Raw genomic sequence first — 17,535 nt, forward strand, 5'->3', positions numbered from 1 at the left:
CTTTGCTGATGTTTCGCCATGATTTATTTCACTGAACTAGAAGAGACATAAGTTATTGCCTTAAAGCTACGCTAAGATCAACACCAAGTCTGTTAGATGATGGACATACCGCTATTAACATCCGAGAGAGATGGGTTCTGCTTATCGAGATTGGTGCCTTTTGTTGCCTTTAATAAATGCATATAGTTTGGCAAAATTCAAATCGGACATTCTATGAAGGCAGAGGCATTAACCATGATAAGTCATCTACTTGCGGCGTACCAGATTTTGCCTATTCAATTATCTTGAAAATTACTTTATTTTTGAGTGCCTATTGAAACCCATCCTTATGTCGAGGGATAGTATAAATTAATCACATTAAATAAATAAAAATGTCATATTTAATTATCAGTCTTATATCCGCTTAATTAAATAAGATAAAAATTTAATTTTAATATATTTTAAACGGGTTTTAAACTCATAATCTTTTGTTTAGTTGCCCAGACTTTCCTTTCAATTTAACTTTGCTTACTGGGCCCATTTTTACCATTCAATTTACCCCTAGTGGGGCTGCTTGTTGACATTGGATGAGAAAAAAGATGCTTGAAAGAGTCATACAAGGAACAGAAGTACTGATAAAAGAGTTACATCTTAGAAATTAAAAGTACTCCGCTTAAGGAGTCCATGTCGAACCATGTTAGGAACTTCTAACTACTTGTAGGCTTGTTGGGGGAAAAGAAGTATACAAGACCCCGATTTTGTACAATCCAAAGGAAGAAGGTTGTGTAGAATTTAGAAAGTAGAAATCCTACTTCACCTGGTTAATATGTCAAAAATACTCCTTGGAGGATTGCTTGCACGCCTATTAAACCATACAAGAAAGCATTGACTGAAGACAGCCTACACCACAGCATCTTTGATTGATTCCCAGTTTAAAAACACGGTGCTTCTCTTTGGATGAATCATGCCTCTGTACTATAAAGGGACCAATTTAATCAATCATTCTCGAGTATATACCATGAAAAATAATCATACAGATGTAACCAAACAAAACCAGCATAAGAATTTCTGGAAATTTCCTGAAGCAAACCAAGCATAAACTTATATTACATTTCATATGATAAAGTATGAGGAGTTGCCTCAAGCAATCACACTTGCTAAGCATAAGGCACTGAATTATACATAATTCTAGTGCTTTGTCAGCAATTCATTCTTGTCATAACTCATTGCCTATTTTCCTAAGTGGAAAAAAATATATATATGAAAGTAAAGAAATAAAATTAAAGAAGGGGAAACTAGAGGACACAAACTACTATACATAACACTAGCGCAAGCAACATATGTTGTTTTCATTCCTCATGCCCATTGACCTTAATCTCCAAAAGCCTTTCAACTGGTTGTCTGCAAATTGGACACCGATTTGTTTGGAACCTCAGGACCTTTGCACATCCACTGCACATACACTGCACCACAAGAAAAGCCACAAAAGCAAATGTGTCATCAACAAAGATATACTGGTTAATGGGTATTGCGTGATTCTATTTGCTTCAACTTTTAGTTTTCTGAACTTTTAATATGTCAACTTCTTAGTGCAACAGTTTGCTAATACACAGGTAATGATTAGACAAATGTAAGATATACCAAATTAAAACAAATTTTTATCATGTGTTTGCTTTCCATACAATTAGAGTAACCAAATATACTTCATGAAACATTTTACACAGTAGAAGGTGGAATCAACAATTTGATTTGCATACCAAATTTTCTAGAAGGAAAAGTTATCTTTGTTTCATGTAAATCAAACAGAGGAAGAATTTTCTATTATCTAAAAAGATAAGCATGATTAACATGATGACAGAAGAATGGAAGCTGTCGTAGGCAGAGATTGGAAACCATCATAAGAAAACAGGTCTTAACTGGGAAAATATCATTACTATAAAATAAGATTAAAAAATGTACCATGTGTCGGCAGGGAAGCACAGTTGTGTCCCGTGGTTCTGATAAGCAAATGACACATTCTTTTCCTGGGTCATTTGCATCAACATCACCTTCAACAGAATTCCCAATCCCATATATTTCTTGCAGTTCATACCTCATACCATTCACCCACAAAATCTGCCTCACTACTTTAACCTGGTATTCACCTTTCTCTTTCTCAAATACTGCCTGAGTTATCTGAGAATTTGTGGGTCCTGGAATAGAGTTTCCATCAGGTCCATTCTGGTCAGCAGGGCCTGCCTCTGCTTTCACAGCAAGAGGATAAACATCCAAGTTACCCTCTTTCATTAACTCTGCCTCCTCAAACATTGAGAAGTCAATCCCTGTTCCAGAAGGCTGTCTGAACTTCTGACCAAGACCTTGTTGAAAATTAACCATCACTGGTGGAAGAATGTTTGCCTTCGATGGTGTCAGGTTACAGTCTTCACCTTCTTTAGCAAAGAAAATGACGGTGATGCTGTTTGCAAGGGAAATAAAATTCTTGTTAAAACTAAAAATCAGATAGCAAGGAGAGACATACAAATTTACTTCTACTGCAAACAACATGCTTGTTACAAGAACCAAAATTTATGAACAAAGAAAGTCAAGTGTTATAGAATCAATCATAACTATACTCAATCACATGATGACACATCATGTGATTGAGTATTATTTTATCTTTAATTTAAAATCACTCAATCACTTGATGATATATATCAAGTATATACCTATTTATGTATCCAAAGTGAATACGCATAGTTTTGTTGATCCTAATTTGTACATCTGTGTGACAATCAGACACCATTGAACCAATGATGTATAATGGTGACAGAAAAATAAGTGTTTGTTCTTAACCATTAAAAATAAAATTCAGCACATGGTGACAGAAAAAAAAAAAAAAAACCTTATGATCAGGAGATGCAACCATCAATCAAACTGAAAAAACCGATCCTGAAAAAGGGATTCTATACAAAAGCCAGCAAACAATATTTGCCTAGATATTACCATGTACAAATAAAAAATCATACTGCCACATCAAACAACCTTTGATCTAGAAATTGGTAGACAGTTATTCAACTCTCCCACTCAGACCAAAAAGAAAAAAAATGTTTCTGATCCTATAAACAAACCAAGACTTGAGGGAAAGATCCTATGTGAATCTGAAGCCCTGATTAGAATCTCAAGAATACATATTCAATGCCTATGACCTCTTATCAGGTTATGACTCCCTCGGAAACATGAATGATCCTTTTAAGGGAGCCAATAACTTCTCAATTGGTCTCATAAAATATTTGGTTCCATGATAGGTTGCAATTAATGAAATTTTGCATTTCTAACTGATTTACTTTCAAAGCATTGAATTTCAGATAAGGAAAAAATATTACTCTCACAGCATATCAGAATCTATGGACAAGGAATCTGATATAAGTAGATTATGAAGACTTGAAATTAAATAATAAATGTCTTTAATATGGTTTCCAAGGTTCATCCGCTAGAACAAAATGTAGTAGTTGTAAACTCCTTGAAGTTCCATGATATCAAATTCTTCAATCACTTCTTTTAGGTGATAAAAGAAAGAAAACCCACATTTTCGTTCTTGATAAAATTGATTCTTCTTAGTTAAAAGAACATATTTCTTCTCTCCACAAAAAATTATAAACTTTATAGGCTATCCAACTTTCCCTCAATACATTCATTCCCAGCTCAAACTAAGAATGCCCTGAAAGTACTGACTTCGATCAAAAGTAAGCAGATTTGATAAACCCAGAAGGGCTGAAAAATCATTTTTTAATTGAAAAATAAAAATCACACCACACATATCCTCCATGACTAACACACGTAATAAACAACTGATTATAATGAATAAGAAAAACAAAAAATGGTAATCAAAGTACAGCCATTATATTTCGTATGAGGTGAAAAATTTAAAAATCAAAAACAGAAATATTCAGAAACAAAGCTCCAGCTTTAATTATTTTTTATTTAGTTACCTGCCAGCAACAGTAGCATCAAAACTTAACGAAACCAAGAATCTTCCAGGATTTTCCTCATCAGCTTCAAGCCTCAAACTCTCCTTCTTCAAATTCACATCGTTCCGTATCGTAACTGCCTTCTGGTGCTCCACGTACGGTGGAGGAACCGACGCCGTGGGCCCGCACGTGTACCTCCAGTGTCCAGGGTCCACAGGACCACCCCCACGATGATGGTGATCGTACGGCGCCGGAAGAGGCACTGGCATGGCCGGAGGAAGCGGCGGATAGTAGCCTTGATACTGGTAGTACTGCGGCGGAAGGTTCGGATTGTTATTATTCGGATACTGCTGCGCCGGGTAGGGCGTCACCGCCGCGAACATGTAGCGGCTAGCCGAAATTTCCTGCTGAGGCGGCGTGGGTGACGGCGTGGGCGGATGATTACGTCGACTTCCGCGCCTACGGCGGTTGCCCCCCGAGCTACCGATGTTTCCCATTTCTCGAGAAAGTGTGCAGCAACAACAAACTCTCCTCTAACGGGAAGATATTATAAGCTCACTAAAACGGCGCCGTTTAGGAATTACAAAAAGAGGGCAGCATGAACCTGGAATTAAGACAAAGAGAAACAAAGAGAAGTGAATTGGACGGAAAGAAAGAGAAGAAAGGAGCGGAGAGAAATGATGAAGAGGAAGAAGAAGAAGAAGAAGAAGAAGGAAAAGGAAAAGGAATATTTGGATGGGTGGGTATCATGGGATTGCGTAAGGCTCCACCCAAACACCATTGATGTTGGATAGAGAAAGAGGTTATGGTTAAGTGGCAACCTTTTCTTTCTTTTTATAAAATAATATAAACAAATAATAAATATGCCTCTGTTTTTTTATTAGGTAGGTAAGAGTCACATTATTTTCACTCCTGAAACGACACCGTATATCAATTATAGTAATTAATTGCGTGATTAGGACCAAAATAGAGAATTTGCTGGAAACCGTTTTTACATCTTCTTGCTAGCAACCAAACAAAATTGATTTTTTATGATAATGACATCCAATTGCACATACGAATTAAAATAAGGAATTTATTAAATTCCAATTATTGTGTTTTATTATATAGTTTAGTGAGTCAAAAATCTATTTAAACATGATTTTAATTGCACATACAATCTATTTAAACATGATTTTAGAATTTAATAAGGCTACAATGATATGTTCAATATTTAATTTACTTTCTTTTTTTTTTTTTTTTGGTTATTTTAAGGTCAATTTTCAATTTTGGGTCAAATTTTGGTAGTTTCTCATAATCTAAAGGGAGATTCTAGACTTCAATTTAGAATTAGATTAACGTAATGTTGAATTAGGTTTGACAACAATTTGATAACCTCAATCATTCAATTCTATGGAAGCCATCTTGAGGTCGGCAAAAGAGGACCTATCCCATGGAGGGCTTGGGCATCACCAATATACGCAAGGCTTAAAACAGTTATTGGCATGAGCCCTATGTAGGGTTTTAGCAAGCTGATTTTAAGACCTAACCCTTAGTTTGATTATTATTATTTTAATATTATTTTCTAAATAAATATAAAAAATAATATATTTAAGACCTAACCCTTGGTTTGATTATTATTATTTTATCCTATTTTTATGCTCGGCCCGATCCCTTCCCTAGGAGAAGGCCTTATACCATTCATCATGCCCCTTCCTTGGCCTAGGCTTGCCCTCCTGTAGACTTGGTTAAACCCAAGCTTGGGATTCAACCCCTGGAGTCCACTTATCTTGCCCACCTTAGAGCCAACCTTTTGATTACTACTTTGAAAACAAAAACCTAGAATTTTGTGCACTTTTGAGGCTCTTTATTGGGCAATAAAATTAAGTGTATATATACTAATTAGATTTAAAAATAATATTTATTATATAATTAAATAATTTTAAATTAAAAATAAAATAATATCTAATCATCTAATAATATATATATATATATAAATTATATAAAATATATATATATATAATATCGATTATAACAAACAATTTACAAAACCCGCATAAAATATATAAATTTATTGATAAATAAATATCTTATAAACAAACCAAACCGAAATCTCAAATAAGAAACCAGAGGATAACTTAAGCTCACCTTATCTAGAAACCCAAGGTAATAACAACACAACAAAGCTCACAAGCTCAAGAAGCAAAGACATGTACCATAAAACAAGCCCCTAGATTATGAACACCTAACATACCTTTTTTCGAAAATCTATCTAAATTCTTATAGAGATAGAATTTAAGAGAATAAAAACTAATAGATTGTATAATATCCAACACCCAACAAAACAAGTTTGAAGGCGTTAAGAAAAGAACAAACAAATATATAAGTTTTGCAACTTCTGAATTGAAGATTGATAAAATATGGATTAATATACCATCAAAACTACTCTTAAGAGAGGAAATTGGCATATTTAATCAAATATATTTCTTGCATTATATATATATATATATATAAAATTAGATGGCATTAAACCCAACTAATCTTAGCATTAGAAAATCAACAATATAAATGCAACTACAACCATTACCATGATTACCAACTAATCTTAAACTAATTTAACTAAACAATTAATATTTTGTCTCTTCCTTTAAACTAATGCTGGAGTGAGTTAAACTAAATTGAGGCAACCGAGGATGTTTGGGCCTATGACCCATCAACATGGGTTAGGCTATGACTTGTCTTGTTGTCATATGGATTAATGGGCTGGTTTATGGACTTTGATTAGCCGTCATCATAGTTTATTTTACTTTCCCATTTTTTGGATAAAAATAGCAATTTTAATACAATTTATTAATACCATATGATATACATACAAAAAAGAAAAAAATTAGAGTTGAGTTATTTTTATATGATTTCTTGAGTTAAACAATTTTCAGTATTTATCATATTTTCACATATTTTTTATAATATGATTTTTTGATATATACGTGATTATTAGGTAAATTATATCAAATTTAAACACACATTTGAGTCGTATAAATAAACCAAAAAAATAAATCACAAGACTTATGAATATATGATAAATAGTGAATTTGGTATATATTTTATAAATTGACGAAAGTTATGGTCTTAATTGACTCGATGGAACGACTTGGTGGCTTAAGAAAATTAGTTTTCATCTAGTCTTAAAATTATGTTGTGTATTGGTAAGGCATCGTTCTTAAATTGGTCTCACCAGATGAGTCTCTTTCGTGGTGGCTCTCCTTGACATAATCTTCCATGCAAGGCTTCGACTACCACTATTTGAATGGGTCAGAAATTCTGGAGTCAAATAGAGTTATGTAATGCAAGCCACCGTGAGGATTTGGTTACAAATTTGAATATCATTAACTATGTCTCTGGTGAATAAATTTACCGGTAATACTATATGTACTTATTTTAAGTATATAAATAAATATTTAATTATATATGTTATTATGTAATTTAATATTATTTTATCTTTAAATTAAAATTATTCGATCATATAATGATATATACTAAATGTATATCTTTATATACTCAAATTAGATACACATAATTTTATTGTTAATTTATTATTTTGAAATTACTCGTAAGTAACTAATATGAAAGAGACCAAATTTTTTGTCTAGCGTGATATCTACTCCTTCAAATATGATATTTAAATTGATCACTTGAAAGAAAATTAGACTTGAATGTTCTTATCACTATTATACATTTAAAATCTAATTAAAATTTATGTTTTCTTTTAAATAAGTTAAGAATTTAATTTTAATATATTATCGGTAAAATTCAAACTTTAACCCTTATACTTATTATTCCCGTTCTTTATCACTTAAATTATTATTTAAAAAGGATGAAATTCTTGTTTTACAAGAGGGAAATTATGTTTACGCCACAAGTCCTTAAGTTATGACCAGCTCCAACAAAACTAACATGCAGTCTTTTTAGAATGGACAGACAAAAATCCTGTTCAAATGGTGACCCAAACTCAGAAATCAGACAAGTTTGGTAAAGAAATTTGGATTCAATTGTTCGGAAGAAGTCCTGTTTACATAAATACGTTCTTGGAAACGACAGCCTTTTCTGTTCGTGTTGTCTACGTAATGTAATTTTGATGTTTATATAAATATTAATATTATGTATAAAATATTTACGTATAATTTTATATATATTATTTATACATAAAAATTATGAACATAATAATATTATGCGAGGTATAGAATGTCAACAATGTGATACGCTTGGAGCACTTACTTTTGCATATAAGCCAATCAAGAGGGCTCTTATCAGAAATCGTTTTCATGGCCAACTGCTACAGAGAAAATTGATTTGTTAATTAATTAATTAATTAATTTGATTTTGGTTCAGCTTCGGCCTGTCTGCAATAGCCAACCATGTTTGAATTATGTCCATAGCTTTTTTTTTTTTTAATTAAAATAATAGAATTTTTCATTTCTTCTATTCTATTTAAGAGATTTTTTTTTTTGGTTTAAGTAACTAAAATTTGATTATTTTTTATTAAAACTACAGCATTATCATGTGACTTTATCTAATATTAAATAATAATAACATCATAATTTGTTCGGTTAAAAATGTTAATGGGATTATTTTGACGTGTTTATGTAGACATGTTATTATATAATGATATGAATAATTTGTGTGTTGACATAAACATTTATAATTTACAAAAATTTTAAATTTATTTTCACAAAAATTATAAAACACATTTAAAATAAATTAAATTTAACCAAAATTACTTTGTTACTTTATTTTTAATAGTAGAGATTTTTTAAGTTGAAATTTTGGGTTTCAATAAAATATAATTATGACTAAAGAATTTAAATAAATAAAATTTATGAAAAAATAAAAAGAAAGGTTTAACAGCAAATAACATTATTTTCATTTAAAAAAAATTATAAGAGATAAGATATATAATAAAGAAATTATAAAAAAAAATGCACATTTAGAGATTATACCAATTTTTGTGCAAAAAAAAAAAAAATAAATTCAATTATTTTAATTTTTAATCGAACAATTAATCCTTTATAAAAAAAAAATTAATTATGATAATTCCAGGTGGTTTTATCTCATTCCAAATATTAATTAATTTATTTATATAATTCTTTTTCCATTAAAACTTCTTCGTCATCCATGATCACATGCGAACCCCTTTGATTTGCCGTCCAGGAAAGGAAAAAAATAAATATCTTTTTACGAATTGGATTGACTTAAAGCTCTAACAATTGGGACTAAAAAGCTAGTGTTGTGTTCATAGAGAAAAAATATTCAAAGGCATGAACACGTTTAAGAAGTCAAAATCTGACCACCATTTGGCCTGCAGTTTTGCGCTCACATATCAATTCTCCTCTCCTGTAATTTAATAAACTTTATAAATGTTCAATATTTCTAACAAAGTAGGTGGGTTTGCACTATGAAATTCTTGTTCTGTTGCTCAAGTTCCCTGACCTCTGCACCACAAATTCCCATCGATATAAGCAGGCACGGTAATGATCTTTACACAATTTTGTAGATGTTGTTGCTGGTTAGACGTGTTGTTCTTGATTCATTTTGACTCTTGATTGCTTTCTGAATTTGCCCATTAAATTTCCCAGGTGGACAAAATCATCAGAATTTTCATGTTTTCTCTTTTAATGAGCTTAAAACTGCTTGCGATGGCTTCTCTAGTTCGAACAAGATTGGAGAGGGCGGGTTTGGTTCTGTATACAAGGTTGACTTTTCTTGACTTTTAATTTGCTTTTGGGATGTGAATGGAACATTGATAACTCATCTGGGTCGTTTTCATTTCAACTTATTTTTAATGTGAATGCAAGATTGTGAATAATTGTTTGAATGACAATGAAGGGCTGGCTTCAAGATGGCACTGTTGTGGCTGTGAAAGTTCTTTCAATTGAGCTTGAATCGATGAGAGGCGAAAGGGAATTCATTTCTGAACTGGCTGCTCTATCAGATATCAAGCATGAAAATCTTGTTAAACTTATCGGATGTTGCATTGATGGAGCCAGTAGATATCTTGTTTATGATTACATGGAGAATAATAGCCTTGCCCATTCGCTGCTTGGTAAATTTCCATGCCATTTTACAAAAAGGGCTATTTATTTTCTGCAATTTATTGAAGACAAATTCAGTTGTTTTGTGTTTTGATTGATAGGTGGAGAGCAAAATAGAACGAAATTCAGTTGGGAAACCAGGCGGGATATTTCATTAGGGGTTGCCAGAGGGCTTGCCTATCTTCACGAGGAGATTGAACCTCACATTGTTCATCGAGATATCAAAGCAAGCAATATACTGGTTGATCAGAATTTCAAAGCAAAAGTTTCTGATTTTGGCCTATCAAGGTTGTTAAGAGATGGCAGCTCTCACATTAGTACTCGTGTTGCTGGTACATTGTAAGTGAATTAGTTTTACTAATTTTTTCTCAGAACTTTTTCCATTTTCCCTTTTAGACATTGCTAATGAGGTTTCTTGCAATTACAATCACAATCACAACGTCAAGAGGCTATCTTGCTCCAGAATATGCCATTAGTGGACACTTGTCAAGAAAATCGGATGTTTACAGTTTTGGAGTACTACTTCTGGAAATCATCAGTGGCCGGCAAGTTGTGGTTTTTGATTTAGAACAAGGGGAACATTACCTAGTCCAGAAGGTTAAATGGGTTACATAATCATTTTTTCGTTGATTCAATTTGTATTGATATACAATGCAGAAGTGAAAACTCTTTATAATTTGGTTGCAGGCATGGGAAACTTACAATGCGGGCAACTGGGTGAGATTAGTGGATCCTACACTTAAGATGAACTATCCTGAAGAAGAAGTTTTTCGATTCTTCAAGGTGGGACTGCTTTGCGTGCAGGAAAATGTAAGGTTACGGCCGACAATGTCAACAGCTTTCAAGATGTTGAGCAATGAAATGGACATTCAGGATGTTCAAATTTCACGGCCGGGGCTAGTTGCTGATTTTATGGATATAAAAGTGCGCCGAAAAATCGTCTCCCATAGCATTTCTTCATCAAACACAGGCAGCCTTCCAAACAGTACTAAACTTTTTGACTGATAGTCCTCTGTAGCACACAAAAAGAAAAAGAAAAATGTGTTAAAATTGCAGAGTCAAACTTTTGTATTCACAAAGAAGAAAATTGGAATTGAATAGTCTTGTAGATATAAGAATGATTGTGTCTGGGAACCCTGGTGTTAATATGCTACTTCTTCTTCAGTGATATGATGCAAACCTGCAGAAAATTCATTGTCAAAAAGAGTATAGTGTATGATAATTAAGCAAATTCTTCAGAGACTAATGAAAGCTGACAAAAGAACACCAGTCGGCAGTCTTAATTGACCATATCACTAGGGTTCTAAGCTAGAATTACATGAGCAGTTAAAAAGAAGCTTTAATTAAAGAGGAAAGTTATGCAGTATCTTTCATGTGCCACATTGGTGCGCCTTGTCAAATAAAGAATTAAAAAAAATGACAATAAATTAGCATGCATGGCTCCTCGCACGCTATTTCCGAAGACCACCAATCGATGATGAGCTTTGCAAATGGCATACAGGGAGCCAGGCATACTATCCAATACAAATGCAAGCATTGATTGATGAACTTATGTATGAATATGCATATTTTAGCTATTACTTTTCAGTAGGCCAAACAGAAATGATAATGTCGCTTGCATTAATTGCCACAAAGCGATCACCCTCTACTGATGGATTGGATGCGAGTTGGGAGCTTAAAGCTTCTGCAATGAGCAGAGGCGCATGTATGAGCATAGGAGTGAAGAAGCTTTATATAAACTTGATGTAAAATGGGTTAGCTTGAAGGTTACTGCAATCCATGCCTTGTTTTCTTGACCCCACGCAGTTTTCCCAGAAACCAACGAAGTAGCTTTTGAGTTGGCGTGTGGCTTAAAGCTAACACAGATCAAGAAACCAGTACACCCCACCTGAAAGGGCACTTCTTTTTCACACTTTTGTCTCTAAACGTGCGAAGGGCATAGAGATTTGTGTGTGAGTGCACAAGAGTAAGGAGGAAGCTGTAGGTTAGAGGTTAACCAGTGAAGATAGAGATGAGGGCTGGCTCTTTTTACCTTTTTTCTAGTTCATAAAGCAAAGCAAAAGCTTCTTTTTCTCTTCTGCAACTGATTTGTCGTGGAGTGCTTGTATGATTTGGATTCCCATACTCTTACACCCGGCTTCATATTTGAAAAAAAATACCCTTTCTTCCTCATGTGATCTCTCTTCCTCACTTCATTTTCCCTTTCTCATCATCTCCTCAAAGTTCATAATTTTGCCAGCCAGAAATATGCAGTTAATATACAACTTAAGGCTACAGTTTGATATGGAAAATATGTTATCTTTATGTTATAAAGTAATAGCCTTATTCTTTTCATTCGGAAATTCAATGCCAGTTTCAATGTTTCTAAAGAGAGATAGACCGGAGAGGAAGGGTCCTTGAAGTAGGACGAAATGTAAGATACAAACAGATTGGCTTTTTCAATAATTCAATGTCAAATAAATAAAAAAGCTGCATTGGATGCAGTGTCCAGTGCTGAATGAAAAAGATGTGAAAGTTGTGGCTGAAATTGATAATAATAATACAGGATTGGAACTTGGACGGAACCAGCGAAGTGTTGATGAGAATCCTCCTCTTTTGTCAGAATTCACAGAGCTCAGAAATCACAAGGGTTTGCCATCATAATTTTTGCGTTTGGACGGGCTTGAGGACCCTTTCCCCAGATTATTCTATTCTCTCTCCTGCCCATCCTGTAAAACATTCAAGCTCTAATCACAGGTTAAACCCACAAAATGCAGCCTCTTGAATCCTCTCCAGTGAAGTTCAATCAAAATATGTGTCAAAATTTGAAGTAAAACTTTCAATTTGCAAGCATTATAATTCGGATTGGTGACTGCACATAACATGATTTAGAAGAGAAGAAGGGTTCCTCCCAAGCATTGAGTGAGAACCCTTCTGTTTTTGTCAGAATTGAGAAGGCCGCAAAGTACAGAAATCACAAGGGTTGCCATCATTTTTTGTGTTTGGAGGGGCTTGATTTTTTCTTTTTTATTAAATTATGCAAATCCATTTTTAAGCACTTAATTAAGTGTGTGTATATATATAATTAAATTATTTTGAATTAATGATAAAGTAATATTCAATTATATGATGATATTTTGTATATATACTTATTTGTATACACAAAATGAATACCTATAGTATTGTTCTTCTCTTTTTTCTCACACATACATTTAGGCAAAGACTCCTGCAATGAGGCTATATATTATCAGCCATGCATTTTTGTGTAACAGCTCAGCCTCACACTTACATAAGTAAATGCAGCCTTATTAAAACCTTATCCTGTGTAATTCAATGCTAACAACCTATATGCAAGCTGACATATAGAAAGGCCTTTCTGCATAAAGCAGTTCACATTGCATTATTTGTATTTGTCCCACCGACTTCATTAGGTAGCACTTCATACACATAATGAACTGCACAATAAAACCGACCAAACAGACTCCATCCATTCATTGGATTCAAATTTTGATTTATTTGATTATAATAAGACTGCAACAAACAAAAAGAATCTACCTTTTTCAAATTTGGTTCATGTATGACTCTTATTTTTATGCCCTTGAACTTGAAACCAAAAAGTTAATGCCAGTACTAAATCAGAATACAGTGGCCTCAACCTCTCTCTGATCTCCAAGTTTGGTCACAAGAGAACCTATTTTTTAGCAATGTAAATTTCACATTCATCAGTCCTGGAATATTGAAGAACAAGATCATTACCAATAATCTATTAATTACTAATTACAACTAAAAACAGCAGAATGTTAAAATATTTCATGATGAGATCTACCATTTTGTTTTGTTTCTTGTTCTAGCAATTACTAAATACAACAAACTTAAATTTGTTTTAAAGTCAAAACTGAGATTACAAGAGGAAAATTGCTCAATCTGAATCTATGCTGACAAACTGAGGTGAAAAATTAAAATAAGGACAATCAAGTGCTTGAAAAATAAGTGGCACATCTTTCTTTTCTTTACTTTTATACAAAAAAAACTTTACTTGAGTTAGATCATCTTCTTTAGACTTATTGCACCACATTAAATAAGTTAAAAGTTTGATTTTGATATATTATCAGTGAATTTCAAGCCCATACTCTCATACATGGGCACCCCTCTTCCTTTGACATTCAGTCTACCCTCTTGGGCTAAAGGGCAAATCTTTGATATTAACTAACATAACATGCATAGATTTCATTTCATTTGACGAAACAAGGTATATGGAATATATTCTCTCATAGATACTGCTTGCACTGTCACTTGACATGCTACAGGAGACCTAACAGTATGCACTGTCACCAATTTGTCAACTAATTTGTTTGGGATTTGATGTCCAAGGAATACCCTGGTATTATTAGGCTATTTTAATATTTTAAGTATATCAGAGATATTTACAGAAAGAGGGAAAAAAAGTTATGAACGAGTCTAGGAATAACCAAAGCAGTTAAAAAAGAAGTCGAATTCTAATTTAGGCAATGCAATCCTTCACATAAATGGACAACTTATTATGCATACTTTATATACAGGCATGACTTCTTGTCTACTGGCAAAGACACTTCCACTACGAGGACAAAGATGTTCTAAATTTATGTAAGTTGTGTTTTGATCATTGGGTTAAGCAAGTAAGCAGATACTTTATGGGAACTTTAAAAGGTCATGAAATAATCATACCCATTACATAAAAAGGAACAAAAAATAAGAAAAGGTATTCTATTCTTGGTAAATGACAATGTTACAGCCCATTTTTTATTACTCAAATACAAGCTTCAATTTTTATACAAGAGGGGCATAATTATTATACCATTTCCATAGAATGAACAAATGTAGAATGCTTAGAAAAATTTCATCTCCTCTACTTTTTGGAGAGGAATGGAAACAAGCACAGAGGAAATATAAGTAAAAAGAATACAAAGAAAGGGCTTGGAGAGGGTGTACACGGGTATGCATCAACACGTACAAGAAGCTCATACAAATTTACAGTTTCCAAATGGCACTACGCAATAAAGATAATGTACTTATCAATTTGGTTTTACCCGAAATATAAGACTTGAGCTGAAGACTACAAGATTAAACTTTCCTTCACAATTTTCTCCAACCATGTTACCACCTCTGACATAGTAGGACGTTCACTAGGATTTTCCCTGATACATAATTCTGCTATATCTGCAAGTCTAAGCAAAGGCTCAACATTTCTTGGCAGGGCCACATTTCGATCAATTATTGCAGCTGCCTTACCGTGTTTAATCAGGGGCAATGCCCACTCAATTATACCAGGGGGCATGTATTCTCGATCATAAGCTTTTCTTCCGCTAACAATCTCTAATAGTACAATCCCAAAGCTGTACAAATCACTTTTTATAGCTCCACTGACATCCCTATCATTTGATGTAAGAAGCCCGAAATCAGCAATTCTAGCTCCCCAATCGGAATCTAAGAGGACATTTGAAGTTTTGAAATCTCGATGCACAATTGGGGGATTAGTTTCCTTGTGGAGGTACTCAAGCCCTTTGGCAGCCTGCATTGAAATTTTTAGTCTCAGACTCCAATTCAGAGGAGAAAATCCACCGTGGAGATGGTCATGAAGTGTTCCATGGGGCATAAACTCATAAACAAGAAGCCTCTCCCCCATCTCTAAGCAATAACCGAGCAAATTCACAATATTGGTATGCCTGATACTGCAAAGGATTTGCAAATCCATTTCAAAATCTCGGATATTAGTATGGATTATTGTGGCTGCATTAGCCCGCTTAACAGCGACTTGCCGCCCATCTGCAAGGACAGCTTTGTAAACAAAACCATAGCTTCCCCGCCCAAGCTCATTAAACTCCTTAAATCCATTAGTAGCATCTTTTAGCTCTGAGAGTCGGAAAACTTGAGCCACCCCAGGACAGGTAGAAGTTAGAGGAGGAAGTGAATCAGCAGCAGCATCAGTGTCCAATTCTGGTTTACCAATGCAAGATTTGAATTGTTTATTTGATCCTTCTTCTGTTCTACCGGTAAAAACACATGGAAGAAAACACCAGCTAATTATCAGCAGTAACAAACCTGCAGCAGAACAACTAACTATGAGAAGTAATCTGGGAAATTGATGCCAATGCCTTTCTTTAACAGATTGAAGCCCACAAACATCCCAACAAGAACTACTCTGGCACAGCGAGCAAGCTGTGCATACTCGATCAGCATTATCAGTGCATGGACTAGACAAGAAGAATCCCTCAGAACAATTTGCCCCACAGGGTGAACAAATTTTCAGATCCTTTCTAACACACAAGCTTGTCAAACCGGGCTCATTTAGCATACTTGCACTGAAGGCAAACTCCCCAACTTCACAAGCACCGGGTGTACAAAGTCCTGGACTACACAACTCCAAAGGAGGATCATAATCAGCCGGCGAGGAATTAGCAAACCAGCAATCAAGAACCAAATCATTTTCCCTGATACCACACGTTGTAAAATCAGATGAAGCAATAGCCATAAACCCAGAATTTTTCGGAACAGACGAAAAATTAAAGCTTCCCCAACATTCAACTCCGTGATTATCTTCTCTAATACCACAAAAATGATTGGCACCAGCCGCCAAAGACACGAATCGGATCCCAACTGGCGGAACTAAATTTGAATCATTACTAATACCCCAACATTTGACCTTGCCAGATACATCTAAAATCCCACAAAGAGAATCTTTCGTCGAAGCAAAAACTGTAAAATTTTCTGTCACATTAGAGACGCCTAAACTGGCAGAGTTTGGCCCCCAACAAACAACACCGCCGTCTCTAACCCCACCACAACTAAAGCCCTCACCGGACACGACATGTTTGAGAACAAGAGTGCTAACATACTCATTATAAAAGATCATACTTTTTACAGAACTCAAAGTATTATTACCACTCCTCAAAATATCCCAACAATCAACAGAACCCGAATCGTAATCAGAATAATAAGACCCTCTTAAAGCACACACGTGATTCTTGCCAGCAGCGATATGTGAATAGGCAGTGGTTTTAAAAACAGAAGGTACAAGATCTGTACCTGATGAACTATTTGAACTCCAACAAAACGCTTGTGAAGTGTTAGCTAATACACCGCAGAGAAATCCTTCACCGCCAGAGAGAGCTGCCATGGGAGGAATGTTACTAATATAAGCAGAACTTGTTGTTGAAGACGAAGAGGATATCGAAGAAGTGTTCTTTGCCCAGCAAAGAACCTCTTGTTTGCCACTGGCATCGATGGCGCAAAAGAAGCCGTTTTGACCAAAAGAAGCGGAGATAGGACCCATTGAGCTGAACCCAGATGAGCCATTGGAAGAGAGAAGCAGAAGGAGAAGAGAAAAGTGAAGTGAAGAGGTGATCAGAATGTGCATGATTTTGATGGCTTGGATTTGGGTTTGGCTGAAGAATTAAAGTCATGGACTGGTGGGAAGAAGGGTAGATTCTAGTGTTGTGTTGTGTTGTGTTGAGTTGTAAGTGTTTGTTACTCCTGTGATTTGTTGGTAATGACGATGGAAGAACGTGCCAATCGCCATTTTCAGA

General features: G+C 34.4%; 3 protein-coding genes across 3 annotated transcripts; 1 reads left to right on the top strand and 2 right to left on the bottom strand.

Moving 5' to 3' along the window:
- Positions 1-1,059: 1,059 nt before the first annotated feature.
- LOC123213994 (probable E3 ubiquitin-protein ligase LOG2) lies at positions 1,060-4,751 on the bottom strand. The gene is made up of 3 exons (XM_044633665.1): positions 3,948-4,751; positions 1,939-2,434; positions 1,060-1,442 (listed from the first exon to the last, which is right to left on the bottom strand). The coding sequence occupies exons 1-3, from the start codon at positions 4,421-4,423 to the stop codon at positions 1,329-1,331; spliced, it is 1,086 nt and encodes a 361-aa protein (XP_044489600.1). The 5' UTR covers positions 4,424-4,751; the 3' UTR covers positions 1,060-1,328.
- A 4,409-nt stretch (positions 4,752-9,160) lies between these two features.
- On the top strand, positions 9,161-11,128 carry LOC123213985 (putative serine/threonine-protein kinase). Its single transcript, XM_044633653.1, has 6 exons — positions 9,161-9,430; positions 9,539-9,654; positions 9,789-10,005; positions 10,096-10,333; positions 10,441-10,591; positions 10,682-11,128. Exons 1-6 carry the CDS (start codon positions 9,358-9,360, stop codon positions 10,997-10,999), a joined length of 1,113 nt encoding a protein of 370 aa, XP_044489588.1. The 5' UTR covers positions 9,161-9,357; the 3' UTR covers positions 11,000-11,128.
- Positions 11,129-14,697: 3,569 nt separating this feature from the next.
- Positions 14,698-17,535, bottom strand: LOC123213977 (serine/threonine-protein kinase-like protein CCR1). The gene has a single exon (XM_044633642.1). The coding sequence runs from the start codon at positions 17,364-17,366 to the stop codon at positions 15,066-15,068; it is 2,301 nt and encodes a 766-aa protein (XP_044489577.1). The 5' UTR covers positions 17,367-17,535; the 3' UTR covers positions 14,698-15,065.

This window comes from Mangifera indica, chromosome 1, assembly GCF_011075055.1.
Source record: "Mangifera indica cultivar Alphonso chromosome 1, CATAS_Mindica_2.1, whole genome shotgun sequence".
Taxonomy (NCBI): Eukaryota; Viridiplantae; Streptophyta; class Magnoliopsida; order Sapindales; family Anacardiaceae; genus Mangifera; species Mangifera indica.

Coding starts and splice junctions, on each gene's coding strand:
- LOC123213985 (XM_044633653.1), top strand. CDS start 9,358: ATGAAATTCTTGTTCTGTTGCTCAAGTTCCCTGACCTCTGCACCACAA. Junction 10,334..10,440: donor ACTCGTGTTGCTGGTACATT/GTAAGTGAATTA, acceptor CACAACGTCAAG/AGGCTATCTTGCTCCAGAAT. Junction 10,592..10,681: donor AACATTACCTAGTCCAGAAG/GTTAAATGGGTT, acceptor ATTTGGTTGCAG/GCATGGGAAACTTACAATGC.
- LOC123213994 (XM_044633665.1), bottom strand. CDS start 4,423: ATGGGAAACATCGGTAGCTCGGGGGGCAACCGCCGTAGGCGCGGAAGT. Junction 2,435..3,947: donor GATGCTACTGTTGCTGGCAG/GTAACTAAATAA, acceptor CCTTGCAAACAG/CATCACCGTCATTTTCTTTG. Junction 1,443..1,938: donor TGCTTCCCTGCCGACACATG/GTACATTTTTTA, acceptor CTTGTGGTGCAG/TGTATGTGCAGTGGATGTGC.
- LOC123213977 (XM_044633642.1), bottom strand. CDS start 17,366: ATGCACATTCTGATCACCTCTTCACTTCACTTTTCTCTTCTCCTTCTG.